This window comes from Carassius carassius, chromosome 36 (genome assembly GCF_963082965.1).
Source record: "Carassius carassius chromosome 36, fCarCar2.1, whole genome shotgun sequence".
Lineage (NCBI taxonomy): Eukaryota > Metazoa > Chordata > Actinopteri > Cypriniformes > Cyprinidae > Carassius > Carassius carassius.
In genome coordinates this window covers 21,291,029-21,317,214 of record NC_081790.1, presented here as the reverse complement: position 1 = coordinate 21,317,214, position 26,186 = coordinate 21,291,029, and the positions used below count along the sequence as shown (strand labels likewise).

The window sequence follows — 26,186 nt, the reverse complement described above, 5'->3', positions numbered from 1 at the left end:
AAATGGCAGACCTCCCAAAGGTGAGAATCCTTCCAGATCTACCACCATTTACGAACACGGGAGTAGATTACTTTGGACCAGTTGAAGTAAGGAGGGGACGATCGACCTGTAAGCGATACGGAGTTATATTTACCTGTATGGCAAGCAGGGCCATCCATCTGGAAGTGGCAGAATACCTGGAAACGGATGCATGCATCAATGCTTTGCAGCGTTTTATCAGCAGGAGAGGACAAGTGGAACATCTGAGGTCAGACAATGGTACCAATTTCATTGGGGCGGAAAAGGAACTTAAGAAGGCTCTTGTTGCTTTGAACCAGGATATGATTCAAGGAACCATGTCGCAGGTTGGAATCCGTTGGAGTTTTAATCCACCAGCTGGTTCACACCATGGTGGCGTGTGGGAAAGGATGATCCGCCTGGTGCGAAGGGTTTTGACTTCTATCCTATGGCATCAGACATTGGATGATGATTGACTTCATACGGTGTTCTGTGAAGTGGAGGCCATCTTAAATGATCAGCCTATTACTAAGCTCTCGGATGATCCCAGCGACCTGGAACCTCTTACTCCTAACCATCTTCTTCTTCTGAAGGGTAAACCAGCTTTGCCACCTGGAGTGTTCAATCCTCACGACCAATATGGGAGAAGACGTTGGAGACAGGTACAATACCTCTCGGATCTTTTTTGGAAGAGATGGATGCGAGAGTATTTGCCTTTGCTTCAAGAGAGGCAAAAGTGGAATCAAAAGAAGAGGAGATTGATTGCTGGGGACATTGTGGTAATAATGGATTCTTCAGCTCCTCGTGGCTCTTGGCCACTTGGCAAGGTTCTGGAGGTTTTTCCCGACAAACATGGGCTTGTGCGTTCTGTAAGATTACAGACTAAAACTAACATTTTGGAAAGGCCAGTGACTAAGCTCTGTTTGCTGCATGGAGTATAAATATGTTTGTTCATGCTGGGCTTGACTGTATTTTGATGGATCATAACATTTTGCCCACTTTTGTTTTTTTTTTAATTGTAATGACTGCTGGTCAATAACAATTAGGGGCCGGTGTATAGAAGCCAAATGTGGTGTCAGTGTATTTAGATATTGGGTGTTGTTTCTTGTTTGTACAGTGGGTGTCGCTCTAATGTTACCTGAGGTCAAAGTTATAAAGGAAGTATCAAACTGCCAAAGAGAGAAGGGGGGTTTGACCCGGAAGGGCAAAAGGTTTTTGACCGCTGTGGCACATAGGCGCTAGAAACTGAAGTCTGTGTATATGTATACCGATATGATTTACCGTTGAAACTGGATAAATGGATATTTACCTCTGCACGGTAAAGCAAATAAAAGGAATAATCAGCAACACAACAAAGCCTGCATATTCTTAAGACCAAGTCAATAAGGTAACAGAACAACAAGGACACAGCGCGTCAGCCAGGCATACCTGGGCTAAACCACCTCAGCTGTCAGTATTAGACTGAGCGGCTACACTTCATTATACTGCAAATCTACAGTTGTACTTCATTGTACTGCAATTATACTACGTTGTACTGCAGTTTAACTGAAGTTGTACGTCAGTGTACAGTCGTGGCCAAAAGTTTTGAGAATTACATAAATATTGGAAATTGGAAAAGTTGCTGCTTAAGTTTTTATAATAGCAATTTGCATATACTGCAGAATGTTATGAAGAGTGATCAGATGAATTGCATAGTCCTTCTTTGCCATGTAAATTAACTTAATCCCAAAAAAACCTTTCCACTGCATTTCATTGCTGTCATTAAAGGACCTGCTGAGATCATTTCAGTAATCGTCTTGTTAACTCAGGTGAGAATGTTGACGAGCACAAGGCTGGAGATCATTATGTTAGGCTGCTTGAAAAATGGCTTCACAGGCAAGGATATTGTGGCTACTAAGATTGCACCTAAATCAACAATTTATAGGATCATCAAGAACTTCAAGGAAAGAGGTTCAATTCTTGTAAAGAAGGCTTCAGGGCGTCCAAGAAAGTCCAGCAAGCGCCAGGATCGTCTCCTAAAGAGGATTCAGCTGCGGGATCGGAGTGCCACCAGAGCAGAGCTTGCTCAGGAATGGCAGCAGGCAGGTGTGAGCACATCTGCACGCACAGTGAGGCGAAGACTTTTGGAAGATGGCCTGGTGTCAAGAAGGGCAGCAAAGAAGCCACTTCTCTCCAAAAAAAACATCAGGGACAGATTGATCTTCTGCAGAAAGCATAGTGAATGGACTGCTGAGGACTGGGGCAAAGTCATATTCTCCGATGAAGCCCCTTTCCGATTGTTTGGGGCATCTGGAAAAAGGCTTGTCGGGAGAAGAAAAGGTGAGCGCTACCATCAGTCCTGTGTCATGCCAACAGTAAAGCATCCTGACACCATTCATGTGTGGGGTTGCTTCTCATCCAAGGGAGTGGGCTCACTCACAATTCTGCCCAAAAACACAGCCATGAATAAAGAATGGTACCACAACATCCTCCAACAGCAACTTCCAACAATCCAACAACAGTTTGGTGAAGAACAATGCATTTTCCAGCACAATGGAGCACCGTGCCATAAGGCAAAAGTGATAATTAAGTGGCTCAGGGACCAGAATGTTGAAATTTTGGGTCCATGGCCTTGAAACTCCCCAGATCTTAATCCCATTGAGAACTTGTTGTCAATCCTCAAGAGGCGGGTGGACAAACAAAACCCCACTAATTCTGACAAACTCCAAGAAGTGATTATGAAAGAATTGTTGCTATCAGTCAGGATTCTGCCCAGAAGTTGTTTGAGAGCATGCCCAGTCGAATTGCAGAGGTCCTGAAAAAGAAGGGCAACACTGCAAATACTGACTCTTTGCATAAATGTCATGTAATTGTCGATAAAAGCCTTTGAAATGTATGAAGTGCTTGTAATTTTATTTCAGTACATCACAGAAACAACTGAAACAAACATCTAAAAGCAGTTTAGCAGCAAACCTTTTGAAAACTAATATTTATGTAATTCTCAAAACTTTTGGCCATGACTGTACTGCCTTTTTTTTTTTTCTACAAGGGTTGCCCTTGTCCAGATAACATTTAGCATTGATACAAGCAATAATGGAAGAGTTTTTGTTTTTGATTTGTTTTATTTTGTTAAGTAGTCATTTAAAGCTTTCTAAAGATATATTTATAATGTCTGTGAGGCATGTTTTCTCTCAGTGTCGGTTAATTTTTGTTCTCCTGTTAAAGATGAGAAGTCAGAAAGCGTATCATGTTTTTCCCCATTTTACAAAAGCACACAAATAAAAGCAGACCCACAGACACGATATGCTGCATTAATCAGTCTTAACCTTAATAAAAATGAAACAAAATATAATCACTTTGCTATTACATACACTTAACTATTTTAATAGCTGAAACAGTAGTATAAGCGGTCTAGGGAGAAGGGGGAAAAAGATGGGCTCATGTCCCCCCCTGTATTTTAGTAGAGTGTGCCATGAATCTGTTTTATTTGTCAACACACATCAGACAGCATATTGTGTGTATTCGGTTGCTTAACCCTTATGCGTTGTTGGGGACGTTTTCGTCCACTAGGGGGTAAAGTTGAGTCTTATTGTGGCCACAACTTTCTCTGTGTTTGAGCTAATGGAATGATTTTTGGTGACAAATCTTATTTTGACCCATATTTGGGAATTTTTTTCAAAAACTCAACGGTACACTCTGGGCAAATTCACTACCCTTTCATTATGTTCGTGGATGAAAACATCCACTAAATTAAACTGCTGTAAAAATGTATCAGATAAATATTTTTTTCTTTTTTTTTTTTGCATAAATCTATTAATCAACCTCAGCCCTGATCAAAACTACCAAATGTTTAAAAAAAATCCAAGATTTGAACTCTTTAATTACCAAGTTCATAAATGATGTCACTGATTTGAAAACACTCAAAATGACATATTTTCAATTTAAAAAGTAGACTTGATATATTTTTACCTTTTATCACAGTCTTGGGCATCTCAAAGAGTAGTAACAAGATTGGCTTTGATGCATTGTTAGATTTTGTGCAGCATTAGATTTAAATTTTTTCTCCCTAATTTGCTGTTGGTGGCTGTTTTTGCCCCATTGACTTCCATTATAACGAAATTTTTTGATTGCAAAGCCACGACACCATATAATCATGCATTCTTTATTGTTTGTGGTGTTCCCTTTTGAGAAGAGGTAAAATTTGTTATTTGTACAGTTGATCACTAGGTGGGACCATTAACCCTTTAGATAGGCCTGTGCAAAAAAAAAAAAGCCTTAGTTTATGGCTTGTATATGGAGTTACATGGAGTATAACAGCAAATTATAGTGTTTGTGTGTGTGTGAGATTCTTGATTGTTGCTGGTTTTCCCTGTTGGGAAGAGGTAACATTTGTTATTTTTTACAGTCGATCACTAGGTGGTACCATTAACCCTTTAGATAGACCTGTGCAAAAAAAGGCTTAGTTTCTGGCTTGTATATGGAGTTATATGGAGTATAACAGCAAATTATAGTGTTTGTGTGTGTGTGAGAGAGAAAGAGAGGGTGTGAGAGAGACCTTTGTGCACTTACCTTGATGTATCTGAAAAAATACAAATATGCACCTCATGCTCTCAGAACTACACTAAGTAGACATTCAAAAGGCCCTTTTTACCGCCGTGGCGGCGGTATAAAGTGCATTTGCAGCCTTTAACCAAACAAGCGTATCGAAGCACATTTTCGCTAATAGACGTCAGTTTTGCCTCACTGATGTGTTAGATTTGATGGCTTCAGTCAGGGAAAATGAAATTAAAACAATGTAGTTAAAATATTTAATATATTTAATATTTAATATCCACAAACGAAAGTTTGGTACTTATGAAGTTATGTGCATTTCTTAGAACGAATTCAAGCAGGATAAATGTCAAGCCTGTGCCTGAGCCTATATTTTCTCTAAGCTACATGGTATTAAACCATATTTTAGATTTGACACATATAAAAGGTGTGCAGTATTATTTATATTATATTAATTATGCGTTATATTATTCAAAAGAAATTGTGGTTTACTTTGCATCGGAGCATTAGTGGTAGCCTATTTTAGGGGGGTAGGCTACATGGATTAATATGCAAAATGTCAATATTTTCATATATTATGCCTATATTTTAATTTAGATTTTCAATATAAATATATTTTTTCCTTTAATAAAACAACATGCATTTTTGTTATTCGTTACCTGTCCTTTAATTTATTGGTGAAAAAACATTTGTCTGTAAACTTATTAAGAAATTGTTGCATGTTTAAACATGAAGCACTGTATAATTTCGTTCCCATTATTTATGCCTGATTAGCCTAAAACAAGAAACGAATAAAATTAAACCTGCACGATTAAATCTTTGAAACTCTAATAAATGGACGGATTAATAAACTGTCCTCATGATTAAACTCAACTTCTCTCATTATAATAAACAAAATACACAAGATGTAAAAAATAGCTTTAGTAATTGACAACTTAAGTGATTTTAAAGGGAGCCTTCTTTACTTGCTTTTAAAGTTGGGCAATAGCATGTGGCCTAAATTTTTTATTTAAATTTAAACCGATTTGTAAATCAATATTCAAATGACGAGGAAATTTTACAAAACAAGTTTTAACATAGTTCTTTATCATTCATTTAGCAGTCAAATTTATAACTGCAACAATATGATTAAAAAAACAGTAATGTTATTACCTTAATGCTGGAAAGACCTTTATTTTTATTTATTTAATACTAGCCCATCATGCATCTAACCATCCACTGGGCGTTAAGAGCTGAGGCCTGTTGCACAAAAGTAGAATTAAGACATCCGATAAATGACTCAGCTGAGCTCAATGAAGCCAAAACATGTGCGTCCAGGCTTAATTGGTTGCACAAAGACCAAGCCAGGATGAGCAGACACGGATTCATTAAGCCAGGTGAAACCAATCCTGGATAGGTGCGCGCTCACGGCTCACTCAAATAGACCCCGCCACAGATCACAGATTAACTGATTTACCATGGCAACTAGAGCCGCGTACTTTTCCCCGTCGGAAGCACAGATCCTCATGGAGGCATACGAGGAGGTAAAAGATATAATTAAGAAGAAAGGCAACATCGCCACAGTGATAAAGCAAAGAGAAAAGGCGTGGCAAAGTATTGCAGACCGCCTGAATGCGTAAGTAGTGCACAATTACACACTCACCGCTCCGCTGAAACATCACAATTACAATTCAAATATTTAATTCACATCTCCAAAAACGCAGTTGTACTGTAATTATGAAACGGTTAAATTTTTAATTGAAATGCACTGCAGATATGAGTGAAATTGTGTAAAGTAACTCCGTCACACTGTATAAAGCTATGATAAATTATTATTAAAGCCTTACATTATTATTTAACGTTACTACGCTCAGTACGGTTTAATCTTAGCCGTTGTACTCTGCTTCTTATGTTGTCCACCGTTTTTTGTGTGTTTCTCCTGCTTTTATTAATGTAAAGCTGCTTTGACAGAATGAAATAATTGTGAAAAGTGCTATATAAATAAAATTTAATTGAATAAATAGATGAGCTATAATAATAATCACTTTAATTTATATAGCGCCTTTCAAAGGACCCAAGGTCTGTTGCTCACTGCACTGCAAAAATGTCTTTCTTACTTAGTATTTTTGTCTTGTTTTCAGTAAAAAAAAAATATCTAAAAAATTTAAATATTTTGAGCAAAATTACATAGGAAAATAAGCAAAAAAATCTGCCAGTGAAACAAGAGAACTTTTCTAAAATTAAGTGTTTATGGAAAAAGTTAACTTATTTCAAGAGAATTTTTCTTATTATATTGACAGATTTTTTTATTTTTTTGCTTGTTTTAAGCACACATTTACTTAAAGTTTATATTTTTTTGTCTAAACTATACTTATTTTGCTAGGTCATTTAGCAAATCAAGAAAATACATCTTTATTTAAGATTTTTTTTTGTTGTTGATATTTTTACTGAAAACAAGACAAAAATACCAAGTCATTTTTTGCAGTGTGACTCCATTAAATGTTCTTGTGATAAAGAATGTGTGTGTGCGTGTGATGTAGATTAAACATGAACGGGCCAAAACGGACATGGCAGCAGGTCAAAATCAAATACAAGAACATTCTGCAGAATGGTATGGTCCCTGACTAATATTTAACAAGGCACAAGCATATATTGTACCCAGAAGGTGCCTGCTCACACATTGTCTGTACCGTTTTAGCAGTGAAAAAGAATACCCACAGACAAGGCACGGGTGTGTTATATACAGACCTTTGAATGTGTATGTATCATTTTGTATAATATGCTTTGATTCTGTGCTTTCCATCTTGTAGAGTCACTGTGACTTCAGTTTCGAAAGGAGCTGATGGTTTACCTGCTTTGTTTTGTCCCTATTCAATAAAGGAACATAATGTTACACATTGTGTTTTTATATTCATATGGAATGTGTATTTGTTTATATGACAGAGTACTAGGGCCACACTGAGGGAAAAGGATAGTCATAAATTTATGAGGCTGGTTCTTTCTGCAGAAAAGCTACATATTCTTTTTACAGTTTTGATACTTAATATTCTGGCACATCAGCATGTCTTTGTTTATGAAACCATACTGAAGTACAATTTCACGAAATGCCCCACATCTGTCATTTTAACAACTGTCCTCCTTTAAAACAACTGGTTACAATATTATGACTTGTCTTTTTTTTTTTCCCCTCTGTGGCCCTAATATTCTATCATTTTATATATAGCCTTATAGTCTATGGGAAACTGTAAATTATCTAATGATAGCAACATCATCTAAAAATCATTATTTATCCAAAATGATTGAAATTAATGATCACAAACGTTTAAATAATGACAGTGGGTCTAGTTATATGTGATAACAATGTATAGTGAGCAGTGAAATAACTATTGGTTTCCATTTGTGGTGACTGCTGACTGACATTAGGGATGAGATTAAATAGATCCTGGAATTTAGCCTGGTCTGGAGCAGGCTAGCTCCACAGAATAAATCTCCATGGTAATTTATACCATAACATATCCTCCTGCCCCCTATCCAGCTTTAGTGCAACCGGATTACGGATCAATTGAGCCAGGATCACCAAGATATCCTGGCTTAATCCCTTATCCTAGTTTTGTGCAACAGGCCCCTGTTAAGATTAAAACTGGCAGCTCAGCAGTGAGTCAGTGTCATGGACGGAGGACCTGTTAATATATTTTCTAGTCTATATTTCCATCTCGTTATGCCGCTGGTTTTTTTTTTTGTTTGTTTTTTTGTTTTGTTTTTTCCTTATAGAACTTATTTGTAAATGGAGCAGACACTTTCTGTGTGTCTACACCAGACACGAGAGTTGTTATCCGTGCCCCACAGCGAAAAGTGAGAAAAGTCTAAACTTGATGACATCACACTATAGTGTCAAATCATCTGAACGCAGTGTCAGAACATTTTGTCATAAACAGAACGAGCATCAGTTCACTGATGGGGATCGTGTCCAGTGTATCCATCACTGTGTTCTGTTGTCTTTTGTTGGATCGCTCCACCTGTGTCCGGTGTAGACCTGGGGCCCGTTCTTCATACGTCGCTAACTCGGTTAGCTGGATTTGAATGTTGACGATTTGGCGTGATCTTGGATCGTTTGGTTCTTCGAAGCTCATCCCGGAGCTGCTGTCATAGCAACAGGTCCGTAAGCTTAAACCTGCTCGGGAGCAGGCTTATTTCATGTAAACCGGATTAGATCGCTTCTTTTCAACCAGTACTGATACTCAAAATATGTCTGCTACCACCGCTACTTTATTACAAGGGTATCGTACTGATCCAGGGACAATAATTTAAAATAATAATCATTAAAAAAAAATTTTTTAAATAATATAAATATGCTGTGTAGTCCATAACAGCCTACTATAGACACAGCCAGTTTTACTCAATGAAATATTTATTTGTCATAAAATTATTACTTCATAATTGTATTAGTCTTACACACATGCTATACAGATAATAGAGTCGTGCATTATTTTGAGTGATGGCTGCTATTATAAGAGTGGCTTGATGGAGCGCAGGAGATGCAGATAACATGATATTGACCCTTAAGAAACTTTCATTAATGCTGTCATGTAACAAATCTGTCCAAATATGAAATGAATAGATAATTTCTACATTGAAATAAAAATGTAAAGACTGTACAACTATTATAAATTGCAAATATAAATAATTGGGAATCATGAAAAAAATTCTAATAAAATAAAAACATGCATCTATTATGTTTCATGTATCTCTTATAACATTTATGTAGTTTTGTTTGCTTGGCTGTTTCCTTATAAAAGTCCAGAAATTTGTCAAGTTTTTCGTTTGGTGTCATTTTAAATTATATGACGTCATTACATTGCCGTCTTGCCACCAGCCAATCGCTGCACTGCTGATCATGGTTTCGAGTATCGATACATATCCCCTTTTAAGCCAACACATGAACGCGCAATTATCTCAGATAACTCAATCCAGCGATACTAATCATACACAACAGGTGTGTTCGAAGAACCCAATTAGCTGGATCATGATTAGCATGATGATATCATCTTGGATGTGTCATTTGATCTCGGATGTAATAAGCGACGTACGAAGAATGGGCCCCGTGCGTGCGTTTTTTATTGTTTTATTTTACTGCTTGTTTTAATGTTTTATTAAATATCTGTATTGACTGCATGGTCATATTATCGAATTATTTACTGCCATGCGACCTACAAAAGTAAAGCTTGGCGAGTCGATCAACGAGGATTGCTGCAGGTTGATTTTTGCGGATGTGCCATGCTTGTGCTCCCGCGGTCATCTTCATTTCATCAGGTGAAACATCTCTCTCACTCGCAGCACAGTCTGTGAGCAGCAACAACTTCCCCTCCGCGCGCACTGATACCAGAAACTCGCTCCTCCTTCACTCCATGGATAAAGTATTTCAGTATGTTTGAAATGTTATGTTCATAACGTAGCATATAAAATAATAATAAAAAAAAATAGCTTAAGCTATTTTGTGTAAAGTTTTTTTCCCTATATCACATGCCAAACTAATAACGTTGTAAGCATTAAATCTTTAATTGCTGCTTTCTGCTATGAACATTTTGTTTGTGATGAAATTAACAGTACATTTTTGTCAGTTATTTTATCTAAACAGATCGATTAACTTCTTCAAGATTTCAAAATCAGATAGCATGCTGATAATGTGTTTGAATGCATTATTGCAAAAGCGATTGCGTGTGAATCTGTTTAAATCATGCTTTAACCCGAAAATAATCAGTAAAAGAAACAGACAAACTCTTAACATCCCACTCGACTCTTGCAGTCATTGTAACCATCTGATCAAGCTATAGCTAAATATGTTTAACATTAATTCTTTCTGAATATGCAGTTATATTATGGGCTGTTGGCATGAATTGTACTCGTGATGGAGCGCTCTTGAAGCGAGTGAAAACCAGACGCTCATATTCAAGTGTTTGTGCAAAAATTATTAATGGGCATTAATGACGGGGAGGCGCCGTCTCATCACTTTATTTTTTTTCCTGATAATGAATTTATAATTTTTTTAATTAACAATTTCGTGGTGTATCACATACATTAAAACATCTACAGAAAGCTTGAAATGTTTTTTAAACTAAAACGAATTGTGCAATTTGTGAATGTTGCATTTCTCTCATCGGAGAGAGCAGCACATTGAATTTCATCTTGAAGCAGACAAGAAAACTTTGTTTATTAATAAATAATTAAAATGTCCCATTTTTCACAATTATTAGGCTACTTCTGCATGTGCTTTGTTGCAAACTTAATGCATGTGCTTGAGCGCAGAATATATTAAGATTTGATTATATAAATTTAATATAAACCTCTGATTAGTTGAATATAAAAAACGAACGACTAGAACTAGAAAAATCTTACGTGGGGGCAGACCATTTTTTAGTCTATAAACAAAACAACAGTCCTTTTATAAACCAGTTCAGCAAGTGAAAGCCTCATAAGACAGTGTCCATATGAAAGAGCAATTCACACCTTTATCTCTACCCCCACGAGCCATACATAACTACCCAAAACCCAACCCCCTCCAGCTGAACTGAATTCGGTCTGGTTTTTTGGCTCAGAGGAACTGTGTGTTACTGGGCTGAAACATGCATGCACTCAGCAGCACTATTCTTTGTATTCATTATATTCTCGCAGCCCATATTATTATTTTCACAAGACCATGATGATAATAACAAATCATCAATTAATAATTAATCATTATTTTACGAAACTCATTGTTATTTTTGATCATGGATGTTTGCAGAAGGCTTTAAGACCAAGCGGAATCCTCTGTTCCCGCCTCACAGCTCTCGGGACTCGCGCTCAGTAACGCAGCTTCACTGTCTGCGGTTTGACTTTACTAAATCAGATTGAGGCGAATACAACTTATTGATCACGAGCCCAACATTTAGCAAGGCTGGAAAAAAGGAAGACGTTTTTCATTGAGCTATTGCTGTTAGAGAGAGAGAGCGAGAGAGAGAGAGAAACTAGTCTAGGGCTATTCTTAAACTTGGAGCTCATTATATTGAAGTACAAATCCAAACACCAGAAACGTTATGCATTTTATGAATAATGAAATGTTATGAAAAGTATGCATTTTATTTATTCACATGCTGTATGGTTGAAATAATATTTTTGTACACAACTTTAAGTTCCGTTGTTTAAAAAAATGCTTTATTGGCTAATGTTTCATAAACCTTCAGTTGTTATGCTCTAAAATCCATGTCATTAGTAATTTCACAGTATTTTCACCTCCTAAATCACTAATCTTTAAAGTCACAATTCTATAATGGTCAAAATTACTCCGGCCAATGGTATTTTTTAATGACATTTATTATTATTATTATTATTATTATTATTATTATTTTAATAATTGTAGCCTACATAAATAGGTGAAGCAAAACAAATATTCGGATCGTCCCTTATTTTTTTCCCTTATTTTCTTAAAGAATAAACACGTATTTTCTACAAGAATAAACATGATAACATTCTATTAATTATATATATAATATAGCGCCGCCTGCTGGCAACAGGAAATTACTTATTTTATACTAACTTAAACATGACTTGTCTGATCTGCCCGAAACTTTGCATGTTTGGTAAGACTCCTGGCCTGAAGAAATTTACATGTCGATATTGAGTTATAATCATAGCGCCACCTGTTGGCAGCAGGAAATGTGGCACAAATATTTACTATTTTATAAGCATATGGTCCAACGTTCACTGCTCCTCCTATGGGCACCGGGTGGCGGTGAGCCCGAGTGCGAGGGCCCTTTCATCGCTGCTTGCAGCTTTAATTAGGGCCCGAGCACTGCAGTGCGAGGACCCTATTGGAATTGCTCCGTTTCTTCTTCTTCTTCTTCTTCTTCTTCATGAAGCGCATTTTTGAGGGCCTAAACATGCTCCAAAACTCACGAAACTTTGCACACGCATCAGGACCGGCGAAAATTTACATCTGATATAGGTTTCAGAAGTGGGTGTGGCAAAATGGCTCGATAGCGCCACCTGGTAAATTTCAACGGATTGTCCCTCGAGCTACGTTTCACGTACATGCATGAAAATCGGTACGAAAATGTAACACACCAATACCTACAAAAAAGTCTCCTGGTACAAAATCCAAAACCCAACAGGAAGTAAGTTATTTTGAATTGAGTTATTTTGAGTTATACGATTTTTGTGCAGTTTTTTGCCGTTTCCATGCCTCGTACTTTGACGAACTCCTCCTACAGTTTTAATCGGATTATCTTCAAATTTGGTGAGGGTCATCATAAGACCTTTGTGATGTTAAATTGCGAAGCTTTTGAGTTTGCGTCAAGGGGTGTGTCCCTGGCGGCCTGACAAAGTTTGATGTTTCGCCGTGAAACAGGAAGTTGCTGTAACTCAGGCAAGCAATATCCGATCTGCCCCAAACTTCACACGTGTGATGGGTGTTCTGTCCTGAACAAACACCCATGACCAAATTCAGTTATAGTCATAGCGCCACCTGCTGGTAACAGGAAGTGACATGGTAAACACAGTTATGGACTCCTAGGAACATATTAAAAAGTGCCAACAAGTGTTAAATAAGCTGGCAACATGCTAGTAACCTACTAATACATGCTAGCAACAATTAGCTAAGTGCTAAAGCATGCTACTAATGTAATGAAAAAGGAAGTTGCTGTAACTCAGGCAAGCAATGTCCAATCTCTCCCCAATCTTCACACGTGTGATTAGGTGTTTTGTTCTGAACAAACACCCATGACCAAATTCAGTTATAGTCATAGCGCCACCTGCTGGTAACAGGAAGTGACATGGTAAACACAGTTATGGACTCCTAGGAACATATTAAAAAGTGTCAACAAGTGTTAAAAAGGCTGGCAACATGCTAGAAGCATACCAATACATGCTAGCAACACTTAGCTAAATGCTAAAGTATGCTAGTGATGCAGTGAAAAAGGAAGTTGCTGTAACTCAGGCAAGCAATGTCCGATCTGCCTCAAACTTCAAACGTTTGACAAGAGTCCTGTCCTGAACACATCAACATGCCCATATTTAATTATATTCATAGTGCCACCTGCTGGCAACAGGAAGTGGCATGTTTAACACTGTTATGGACTCCTTGCAAAATAATAAAAGGCATCAACAAGGTTTAAATAGGCTGGCAAAATTTTATAAGCATGCTAATACATAATAGCAACATTTAGCTAAGTGCTAAAGCATGCTACTAATGCAATGAAACAGGAAGTTGCTGTAACTCAGGCAAGCAATGTCCAATCTATCCCAAACTTCACATGTGTTATGGGTGTTCTGTCCTGAACAAACACCCATGACCGAATGCAGTTATAGTCATAGTGCCGCCTGCTGGTAACAGGAAGTGACATGGTTAACACAGTTATGGACTCCTAGGAACATATTATAAAGTGCCAACAAGTGTTAAATAAGCTGGCAACATGCTAGTGACCTAATAATACATGCTAGCAACAATTAGCTAAGTGCTAAAGCATCATATTATTGCAGTGAAACAGGAAGTTGCTGTAAATCAGGCAAGCAATGTCCAATCTGTCCCCAAACTTCACACGTGTGATGGGTGTTCTGTCCTGAACAAACACCCATGACCAAATTCAGTAATAGTCATAGCGCCACCTGCTGGTAACAGGAAGTTACATGGTTAACATTGTTATTGACTCCTAGGAACATATTAAAAAGTGTCAACAAGTGTTAAAAAGGCTGGCAACATGCTAGAAACATACCAATACATGCTAGCAACACTTAGCTAAATGCTAAAGCATTCTACTAAGGCAGTGAAAAGGAAGTTGCTGTAAATCAGGCAAGCAATGTCCTATCTTCCCCAAACTTCACACGAGTGATGGGTGTTCTTTCCTGAACAAACACCCATGGCCAAATTCAGTAATAGTCATAGCGCCACCTGCTGGTAACAGAAAGTGACAAGGTTAACACTGTTATGGACTCCTAGGAACATATTAAAAAGCATCAACAAGTGTTAAATAGGCTGGCAACATGCTAGATACATACTAAAACATGCTAGCAACACTTAGCTAAGTGTTAAAGCATGCTTCTAATGCAGTGAAAAAGGAAGATGCTGTAACTCAGGCAAGAAATGTCCGATCTGCCCCAAACTTCACACGTTTGACAAGGGTCCTGTCATAAATAAATCAACATGCCCATATTCGGTTATAGTCATAGCGCCACCTGCTGGCAACAGGAAGTGTCATTTTTAACACTTTTATGCACTATTTGCAACACAGTAAAATATGCCATTGTGTGCTAATCATGCTAGAAATATTTTCAAACATTCTAGCAACACTTAGTATGTGCAAAACGATGCTATTAATACTATAAAAGAGGAAGTTGTTGTAACTCATGCATAAAACTCCCCATCTTACCCAAACATCACATGTTTTATAAGAGTACTGGCCTGAACACAACTAAAGGCCAATATTCAATTCTAAGTATAGCGCCGCCTGCTGGCAACTGGAAATGAATTATTTCATACTAACTTAAACATGACTTGTCTGATCTGCCCCGAAACTTTGCATGTTTGGTAAGAGTCCTGGCCTGAAGAAATTTACATGTCAATATTCTGTTATAATCATAGCGCCACCTGTTGGCAGCAGGATATGTGGCACAAATATTTACTATTTTATAAGCATATGGCCCAACGTTCACTGTTCCTCCTATGGGCACCGGGTGGTGGTGAGCCCGAGTGCGAGGGCCCTTTCATCGCTGCTTTCAGCTTTAATTAGGGCCCGAGCACCGATGGTGCGAGCACCCTCTTGGAATTGCTCCGTTTATTATTATTATTATTATTATTATTATTATTATTATTATTATTCTCTAAGATGAATCGCATTTTTGAGAGCCTAAACATGCTCGAAAAGTCATGAAACTTTGCACACACCTCAGAACTGGCGAAAATTTATGTCTGATATGGGTCTCAGAAGTGGGTGTGGCAAAATGGCTCGACAGTGCCACCTATACACGTTCAACGGTGTGCGCCTCGAGCTACGTTTCACGTACATGTATGGAAATTGGTATACACATGTATCTCTCCAATACCTACAAAAAAGTCTCTTAGAGCAAAATTCTAAACCCAACAGGAAGTCAGTTATTTTTAATATTATGAGCAAATTTTGTGTCATTTTTGCCATTTCCATGAGTTGTATTTTAACGAACTCCTCCTAGAAACTTATTCAGATTAACACCAAATTTGGTATACCTAATCTAAAGGCCTTTGTGATGTTAAATTGCGAAGATTTTGAGTTTTCGTTAAAGGGCGTGTCCGTGGCGGCCTGGCGAATTTCGATGATTCGCCATGAAAAATGAAGTTGCTATAACTCAGACATACAATGTCCAATCTGCCCCAAACTTCATATGTTAGATAAGACTTCTGCCCTTAACAGATCTACATGCCCATATTCAGTTATAGTCATAGCGCCACCTGCTGGCAACAGGAAGCGACATATTTTACGCTGAGACAAACTACTCCTAGAGATTTTTTGACATTAATGTATTTTTGTGGTCCGTCTAATCTGAAGGCCTGTGTAATGTTAAATTGTGGCAATCTTGAGTTTTTGTTAAAGACCGTGTCCATGGCAACAATGACAAAATTTGATGTCTCGACAAAGCAAGAGAAGTTGTTGTAACTCAGGCATAAAATGTTTGATCTTCCCCAAACTTCACATGTTCGATTAGAGTGCAGCCCTGAACACATCTGAAGGCCAATATTCCATTATAATGATAGCGCCACCTGCTGGCAACAGGAAGATTGGCACATATATGGAATAAACATTGATATATTCTACTTATATTTATGAGTTTAAATGCATATTTCTCAACGTTCACCTAATTACTACAGCCACTCGCTGCCGGTGAGCCCGGGTGCGAGGGCCCGTTCATCGCTGCTTGCAGCTTTAATTATTATTATTATTATTCTTCTCCAAAATGAATCGCATTTTTGTGAGCCTAAACATGCTCGAAAAGTCATGAAACTTTGCACACACCTCAGAACTGGCGAAAATGTACGTCTGATATGGGTTACAGAAGTGGCTGTGGCAAAATGGCTCGACAGCGCCACCTATAGACGTTCAACGGTGTGCGCCTCGAGCTATGTTTCACGTACATGCACGAAAATTGGCACACACATATAACACACCAATATCTACAAAAAAGACTCTTGGAGCAAAATTCTAAACCCAACAGGAAGTCGGTTATTTTTAATATTATGAGCAAATTTTGTGCAATTTTTGTCATTTCCGTGCGTTGTATTTTAACGAACTCCTCCTAAAGATTTATTCAGATCAACACCAAATTTAGTATGCCTGATCTAAACGCCTTTGCGATGTTAAATTGCGAAGATTTTGAGTTTTCGTTGAAGGGCGTGTCCGTGGTGGCCTGGCGAATTTTGATGATTCACCATGAAAAATGAAGTTTTTCAAATGAAGGCCTGAACACATCTGAAGGCCATTATTCCATCGGGTGTGGCAAAATGGCTCAATAGCACCACCTATACACATTCAACGGAGTGCGCCTTGAGCTATGTTCCATGTACATGTACAAAAATCGGTACACGCATGTAACACACCAATACCTACAAAAAAGTCTCTTGGTACGAAATCCTAATCCCAGCAGGAAGTCGGTTATTTTGAATTTTCCCTGCAAAATTGGTGTTGTTTTTGCCATTTTCAGGGGTTGTACTTTAACGAACTCCTCCTAGAGATTTATTCAGATCAACACCAAACTTGGTCAGTGTAATCTAAAGCCCTTTGCAATCTTAAATTGTGAAGATCTTGAGGTTTCGTTAAAGGGCGTGTCCGTGGCGGCCTGACAAATTTCGATGTTTCGCCATGAAAAAGGATGTTGCTGTAACTCAGACATACAATGTCCAATCTGCCCCAAACTTCACATGTTAGATAAGACTTCTGCCCTTAACAGATCTACATGCCCATATTCAGTTATTGTCATAACGCCACCTGCTGGCAACAGGAAGTGACATGTTTTAAGCTGTGACAAACTACTCCCTAGAATTTTTTTGACATGAATGTATTTTTTGTGGTCAGTCTAATCTAAAGGCCTGTGCAATGTTAACTTGTGGCCCGTTCATCGCTGCTTGCAGCTTTAATTCTTCTTCTTCTTCTTCTTCTTCTCCCGAATGGATCGCATTTTTGAGGGCTTAAACATGCTCAAAGTCATGAAACTTTGGACACGCGTAAAAACTGGTGAAAATTTTCGTCTGATATAGGATTCAGAAGAGGGTGTGGCAAAATGGATCAACAGCGCCACCTATACTAAGAAAATCAACAGCCTTCCAGCTATGTTTCACGTACATGCACGAAAATTGGCACACATATGTAACACACCAATACCTACAAAAAAGACTCTTGGAGCAAAATTCTAAACCCAACAGGAAGTTGGTTAATTTTAATATTATGAGCAAATTTTGTGTAATTTTGGTAATTTCCATGTGTTGCATTTTAACGAACTCCTCCTAGAGATTTCTTCAAATCAACACCAAATTTAGTATGCCTAATCTAAAGGCCTTTGCGATGTTAAATTGGGAAGATCTTGAGTTTTCGTTGAAGGGCGTGTCCGTGGCGGTCTGGTGAATTTCGATGATTCGCCATGAAAAATGAAGTTGCTATAACTTGGACATACAATGTCCAATCTGCCCCAAACTTCACATGTTTGATGAGACTCCGAACCTGAACAGATGGACATGCCCATATTCAATTATAGTCATAGCGCCACCTATTGGCAACAGGAAGTGTCATATTTTACACTGCAACAAACTACTCCTAGAAATCTTATGACATCAATGTCTTTTTTGTGGTCAGTCTAATCTAAAGGCCTGTGCAATGTTAAGTTGTGAAGATCTTGAGTTTTCATTAAAAGGCGTGTCCATGGCGCCATGACGAAGTTCGATGTCTCGCCATGGGAATAAAAGATGTTATAACTCAGGCAAAAAATGTCCGATCTTCCCCAAACTTCACATGTGTGATAAGAGTCATGGCCTGAACACATCTGAAGGCCAATATTCCAGCGGGTGTGGCAAAATGGCTCGATAGCGCCACCTATACACTTTCAACAGAGTGCTCCTCGAGCTATATTTCACGTACATGTACAAAAATCGATACACACATGTAACACACCAATACCTACAAAAAAGTATCTTGGTACGAAATCCGAATCCCAACAGGAAGTCAGTTATTTAGAATTTTCTCTGCAAAATTGGCGTTGTTTTTGTCATTTTCAGGGGTTGTACTTTAACTCCTCCTCCTAGAGATTTATTCAGATCAACACCAAACTTGGTCAGTTAAATCTAAAGGCCTTTGCGATGTTAAATTGGGAAGATCTTGAGATTTCTTTAAAGGGCGTGTCCATGGCGGCCTGACAAATTTCGATGTTTCGCCATGAAAAAGGAAGTTGCTGTAACTCAGACATACAATGTCCAATCTGCCCCAAACTTCACATGTTAGATAAGACTTCTGCCCTTAACAGATCTACATGCCCATATTCAGTTATAGTCATAGCGCCACCTGCTGGCAACAGGAAGTGACATGTTGTACGCTGCGACAAACTACTCCTAGAAATCTTTTGACAATGTATTTTTTGTGGTCAGTCTAATCTAAAGGCCTGTGCAATGTTAAATTGTGGAGGTCTTGAGTTTTTGTTAAAGGGCGTGTCCATAACGCCTTGACAAAATTTGATGTCTCGTCACAGCAAGAGAAGTTGTTGTAACTCAGGCATAAAATGTTCAATCTTCCCCAAACTTCACATGTTCGATAAGAGTCCTGCCCTGACTGACGGTGAGCCCGGGTGCGAGGGCCCGTTCATCGCTGCTTGCAGCTTTAATTTACATTTAAGATTTTCATTGTCTACCATTAGTTATTTAAAATAAACTACCTCAAGAAATATAATTTTACAATAAATCTCGTTATTCCAAAGTCTGTCTTTATTTTACATATCAAAATTCTTTACATCAGTAAGTCTTTGGATATATTGTATTTTATATCCAACTACATTTACAAATGTATTAAAATACATTGGGGTGTCTAGACCGTTTACAACCTTGCTGTCATCTGGTAAATCTATCCTCTGGCCAAAGGACTCTAAGACACTGCTTTTACATTCATGATGACAACAAAAATTACAACTGCAGAAAAAGACCCTTCAAATTACCCTTTCTTCAATCAATGTCTGTACATATGTGAGAGTCTGGAGGTATATGTCAACTCCAAATGACTCGGACTCCTGCAGTGGATCAATTTGTGACTCAAGCTGCTCAAGTTGCTCATTTGTAAGTTGAGGCCTCTGAATTACAGGCACATTGACCCCAAAGTGAATTTCTTCAGTGTCTCCTCCACTCTCTTGTTCAACTGCGGCAGAATCAGAATACTGCATCTAAAGGTAAACAGAAAAATCATCACTGTGGTTCTGGTCATTTTAAACCAGGGGGGCACAATCTTGCAGTAACACACTTGTCTGTAACTGAATGTTCCTGAAGATATTTTTAGCTGGTTCAGGTGTGTTTGATTAGGGATGGAACTTTGCAGGAAGGTAAATCTCCAGGAACAGGATTGGGCACCTTTGTTTTAAAGGAGAACTCTGCAACTTCTTCGCTGATTTTCCTTTTTGTTGTTGCATATTTTCCCCACGAGCACCCCCTACAGCTGTGGGGGGTGGGGGGCGTATATATCACAAAATCATTGTAAAAAAACTCCTCCCCCTCACTACCGCTGCTCGTGTGCGTTTGTTTTGATCGGAGCAAGCCAACTGTATCGTGTGGAGCTATGTCTAGCGAGGTGGGTAATCTGGTAATACATCATACATGCGTGTGTTTATGTCGAATTGCCATAAAGCAATTCGTGTTTCACTCTTGTTCTAGTTCTCGCTTCTCATGAGACTTCCAATTTCTATCTTGCCGGGATGGTAGTGCCCAAGTTGCAAGGTTGGTTTTCTGCCTGGGAACGCTGGGGGGAACGGGGAAAGTCACCAATATCACCAGAACAGGTTGTTTAACCATACAAATGATTTCTAGACAGTTTCATTAAGTTAAAAAAGTTCTCCTTTTAAACTAAAACATTTCTACCACAAGAAATCAGTAACAGACACAATTGTAGGGTTTCAAAAGATTAAGAAATCAAAACCAAGAATGTACTGTAAGAGGAAATAATTACCTCAGGGTTACTTATTGGATTCTGATACTGGCCAGTCTCCCATAGCTGATTTGAGGTTAGGTTGCTCTCTGTCCTCATGGAATGGTTATCCCATGCATCCCTGAAAGCATCAAGGCTGGCTTGTATGCGAGGTAAAAAAACATAATGACAGCAGAAGAGGTGGGTGAAGCTGCTTAGATCAAGAAGGCCACAATCCTCAAGATGATGTAAAATGTTGCAGTACACAGTGGTGACACACATTCAAACATCTCGCCAGAGGCGTTCAATCCTGATAAAACAGCATGTATAAAAATGACTGACGTGTGTACTAACTCATAATGTAATGTCAAGATTTTATGTTTTGAAAAAATTACGAACATTTTATTACAATAACAATACTTATTACATAATGTGCACTGATTACATCATTAGCTACATGGTGAAAAATTCACAAGCACACTGAAATTGATGTTGAGTTTAAAGGATTAGTTCACTTTCAAAAAAAAATTGTGCTGATAATTTACTCACCCCGATGTCATCCAAGATGTCCATGTCTTTCTTTCTTCAGTCGAAAAGAAATTAAGGTTTTTGAGAAAATTATCCCAGGCTTTTTCTACACAGAAATGGCAACCAAATATCCCAATGTTCAAAGAAGGTTCAAATGTCCGTCTCAATGCAGCTTCAAAGTCTCTACAAGATCCCAGTCGAGAAATAAGGGTCTTATCCAGCAAAACTATCGTCATATTTTTTTTATTTATATACTTTTTAACCACAATTGTTTGTCTTGTGCTGGTCTAAAAGTGTCTCAATTTTCTTTTTTTTCTTTTTTTTTTTTTTTTTTTTTAAAGAAAATGACAGTTTTGTTGGATAAGACCCTTATTTCTCGACTGGGATTGTGTAGAGACATTTGAACCTTCTTTGAACATTGGGATATTTGGTTGCCATGTAAAGTCCATTCTGTGTATAAAAAGCCTGGAATAATTTCCTCAAAAACCTTAATTTCTTTTCGACTGAAGAAAGAAAGACATGGATCTCTTGGATGACATCGGGGTGAGTAAATTATCAGCAAACATTTTTTTTTGAAAGTGAACTAATCCTCTAACCATCATCCCAATAAATGATACCGAGTAGGAATGTGTAACATTTACCTTTGATTGTGCACACTCTTGCCAGCAATGAAGCTTGCATTCTCTGTTCCTCTCATTAGAAACATCATTCGCGCCACTCCTACATTTTCTCCTCCATGATCTCCTCGTACTCTGTAAATACATTTTAAAAATGGACTCTTAGAAATTGCAAACAGGTTCAAATTAAATGATGACACAATCAACCAAAGTAAATTAATTAGTAAATCATAAAGAAGTAAAATTGTCTATTTTGTAACATTCCATTCAAGAAACCCCAAACATCACAATGAAATTGCACAGGCTTTTTACATGATTGGTATAACAAATAAAAGCATTTCTAAGGGGCAAAACTGTAAAGTGTTACTGATAAGACTTACAATTTAGTCTTTGTTAAATTTGTGGGTTATAAAACATTACCTTAAGGGAAAACCAAACTCCTCTACTGCCTCTTTGAAAAATCTAAGAGTTGTTTCAGAGCGGTTGTTGTCTGCAATGCGTAAATACATGATCTGAAAAACAAAAATCAACCTTTGGGGCAAACATTATTTTTTGAAAGAATATAAAATTAATATTTTTAAAATACAGTTAATTTATATTACAGTTCTTCTTACAAACAGATCCTACACAAAGTAGGTTTAAATGTCTTACCTTTCTTGAATATCCATCCACACCCCCAAAGATAACCATGCTGTATCTACGGTAATTTAATGGAGAAAACATCAGAGCAAAAACATGTTGCATGACAAAAGAATAATAATATTACTGAAGTATTTGTCATCATATTAGCTTTCCCTTTAGCCATAAAATAGACAGCTGTATATCTCTTGTACAGACTCGTGTCTAAAAACTGCATGTTACATATTTTGGTAACTGAATGTTAATAATATTTGCATACACATCACATTTGATTTGACATAAAAATATACATTCTGAAAAAAAAAAAAATTTACATTACCTTATGAGCTTATGGTTTGTATCTATATGTACAAGATACTTGGGGTATGGTACAGAATAGGTTCGCCGAGCAACACAACCAAGCTGGGACATCCGTGAGAGAACACCGAGACCATCAACACGATGCATAGATGCACAAATTCTGTCCCACTGTACTCTATGTCCTTTGGCAATGAGCGCTCTTCTGACAACCCTGTACCCTATGTTTGGCATTGTGCTTTTGATTTCAGACACCAATGAATCCAGTTCTTCATCTGTGCAGCTGCTGTAGAGGGAAGTGACTGACAAATCACATTCTCTCATCAAACGATAGATAGTTGTACGAGAGACACCTAAAATTTTACTGATGGTTTCCTGGGGTAAACCAAGCTTCAGAAAGTGGATTAGTCTTTCTCTTGATAAATGGATTCTAGGACGTCCACATCCTTGTGATCTTTCAATCTCCACTAAAGTTGCCACCTGCTGACCTTCCTTGTGCTGCTGAATAAGTGAATCCAAGTCCATTAAACCTCTTACCAAGTCATGTGAAATTCCAATGTTTGCTGACATGGCAGTAATCAAAGTCATTTCTTGACGGCAAATAAATTGCAAGTATTCAATGTCCAGAGGAGGGTGTTCCAGAGCATAAGTCACCCTGGAAAGTAGTCTACTAGGACTTGTTGCCTCACTGTGTCCTATAATGCATTACCACATAAACAAAACATTTGGTCAATGCAATAAACCTTGTTCATAATGAAATATTAGTCTAATGATTGGTGAATACTGCACAGTATAGAATTTATATTCTTAGATTTTGAAAAAACTAAGTGAACAGTAGATGGCTAATTATATACCAAAAATATTTTAAACCGTAGCATGCTACATCATGACATGAGAGCGAGAGAGAGAGTGTAAATGTCTCTCTCTCTCTCTCTCTCTCTCTCTCTCTCTCTCTCTCTCTCTCTCTCTCTCTCTCTCTCACACACACACACACACAAACATAACGTTGAAATTTTTCTTTCGGGTATTATTACAATGATGCTGTGATTAGCATGACTCACCTGTCTTGCCTCCTGATCGGCCATGTTGAAGACTGACTGTCTGTTGTTGGTCTCAAGTTCGGTGTCTGTTCCCGCCGTTCCCCCTGGCTGTAAGCCAAAATGTGATTGGTTGAAGCGATAACGTGCTACGATTGGTCAGCTCAATGTGGCCGTTATTTGATTGGCTTGAGTAAACGGTGGGTGGAGTCCACTTATTTGTGGATTTATGTGCACGTCGTCGCTAGAAGTGTTTCAAATCCACAAATGCACAGGAACCGATCCACAAATGCGTGCAGTGATTTACAAATGCACAGACAGCGGTTCACAAATAAATGCCAGGTAGAGTTGTGTTTGTGACATTAAACACATTTGTAAATATATATTTTTTATTTGCAAATCTCATTTTATTTATTTGTGAGTTTTATATTTTTTGTGAAACTCTTTACATTTATTTGTGAAATTGATATATTTTTGTGAATCTCGTTACATTTATTTGTGGATCATGATCTATTTATTTGGAATAATGCAACAATTCTAACCCCATACTTTTACCACTGTTTAAAGAATTTATCTTACAGAACAGGTGCGAATGAATTTTGGATAGCTTGAATGGTTTTGTCGTGGTGATTTTTTTGAAATAACAGTAAAAAAGGAACCAGTAAATGTCTTATTTTTTTAAAGTGCAGCTTCTAAACACTTCAAAAAAATTTACACATAGAAGACAAGTCATTCTGAGGAAATATGCATAGTTTTCATGACCATAGAACACTATATGGATGATAGAAAATTTAAAAACTATCTTACATCTGATGTCACTCTGTCCCTCTGCCACTGTGGGTAATGTGTGTGTGTGTGTGTTAAGTGTGTGTGATGAGTTTGTGTTAATGTGTGGGGGAGAGGGAGGGGCTGGGTGTCAGAGAGAGAGAGAGAGAGGGAGGGAGACTTAATCATCTCTTTAATCACCAGAATTACAGGTCAATAAAATAATTACAAAACACTAATAAATTATTAAGAGAGAGAGAGAGAGAGACAGAGAGAAACATCTCAGAGTTAACATCTCTTTAATCACCAGCAGAAAAAAAATCAGTAATTTTGTGTTGTTGTTGTTGTTGTTTCATCATTACAGCTTAAGAAATATCTTAGGCCTCATCATTTTCTGTCAGTTTTAGGGACACATTTTTTTTAATTTAATTTAATTTAAGTTAATTTGTAAAAAATTAATTAAAAAATCCTAAACTAGTTAATTTAATTAATTTAAATAATACATGAACTGGAAAAGAATTAAGAATTAAAGTGAAGAATTAGGTGTGAAACTATCAGGGAGCATTTAGTCTCCAGCACCAACATTTTCCAGAACTGCAACTTTCCTGAAGTCTCCAGAATTACTCGGTGTCATGTTCTGAGAGACTTAAAATTCCAAAAAAATGATTTAATTAGAATACCATGAAGCATTGTGAAATACTATATATTAAGACTTTATATATAGGCTTTATGAACAGATAGGTTTTGAGTGACTCTAGAAGGACCAGCACCACCTTCTCTTGTACGACACAGGAATATATCTTCCAGAATCTGGCATTAAGATTTAGGAGCTCATTTTTATTCCATCTCCTTTCCTGAAAAGTCTGTCTTGCAGAATTGACTAAAAATTTATATTCACATTAATTCCTAATTCTTTTGCAGTTCTTTTTGTCAGTTCTTCTCGACCTGTTTTTTTTTTTCTTCTTCTTTTCTGACCTCATGACCCAGTCAGCATTTTTGTACAATGGTCTTAACTTTATCCATTTCTGTATTGCATTTGTGTTTGATATTTCTCATGGGGATTTCATAATTTTCGACTTTTCAGTTTGAGTTAAAACTCTTTTTAAGCGCATTTCATCTGTAAACGAAAACATGCCTAGTAATTCTGCACACATGAATATAAGGAGTTTTTCTCTACCAGCTTTCCTGGACTATTGTATATCACTCATAAATGATTAAATAAAAAATAATGGTAGTTATTAAGATTGATATGGTTTGGAATTGGTAAAATGTGCTTGGAAAAAAATCACAATAAGACAATGTTTTAATGTTTAAGTGAAGTGATGTGAGATACAGCCAAGTTAGGTGACACATACTCAGAATTCGTGCTCTGATTGTAACCCATCCAAAGTGCACACACACAGAGCAGTGAACACACACCCAGAGCAGTGGGCAGCCATTTATGCTGCGGCGCCCGGGGAGCAGTTGGGGGTTCAGTGTCTTGCTCAAGGGCACCTAAGTCGTGGTATTGAAGGTGGAGAGAGAACTGTACATGCACTCCCCCCACCTACAATTTCTGCCGGCCCGAGACTCGAACTCACAACCTTTCTATTGCGAGTCCGACTCTCTAACCATTAGGCCAAAATCAGTAATTTTGTGTTGTTGTTGTTTTT

The 26,186-nt window shown here is 37.7% G+C and overlaps 1 protein-coding gene and 1 long non-coding RNA gene across 2 annotated transcripts; one reads left to right on the top strand and one right to left on the bottom strand.

The window, feature by feature from the left end:
* Positions 1 to 20,592: 20,592 nt before the first annotated feature.
* Positions 20,593 to 23,650, bottom strand: LOC132116778 (uncharacterized). Its single transcript, XM_059525645.1, has 4 exons — positions 22,755 to 23,650; positions 22,448 to 22,493; positions 22,217 to 22,308; positions 20,593 to 20,961 (listed from the first exon to the last, which is right to left on the bottom strand). The coding sequence occupies exons 1-4, from the start codon at positions 23,318 to 23,320 to the stop codon at positions 20,934 to 20,936; spliced, it is 732 nt and encodes a 243-aa protein (XP_059381628.1). The 5' UTR covers positions 23,321 to 23,650; the 3' UTR covers positions 20,593 to 20,933.
* A 1,705-nt stretch (positions 23,651 to 25,355) lies between these two features.
* LOC132117408 (uncharacterized) lies at positions 25,356 to 25,848 on the top strand. The gene is made up of 2 exons (XR_009425753.1): positions 25,356 to 25,481; positions 25,701 to 25,848. It is a non-coding gene; the product is annotated as an uncharacterized LOC132117408 (long non-coding RNA).
* Positions 25,849 to 26,186: the final 338 nt, after the last annotated feature.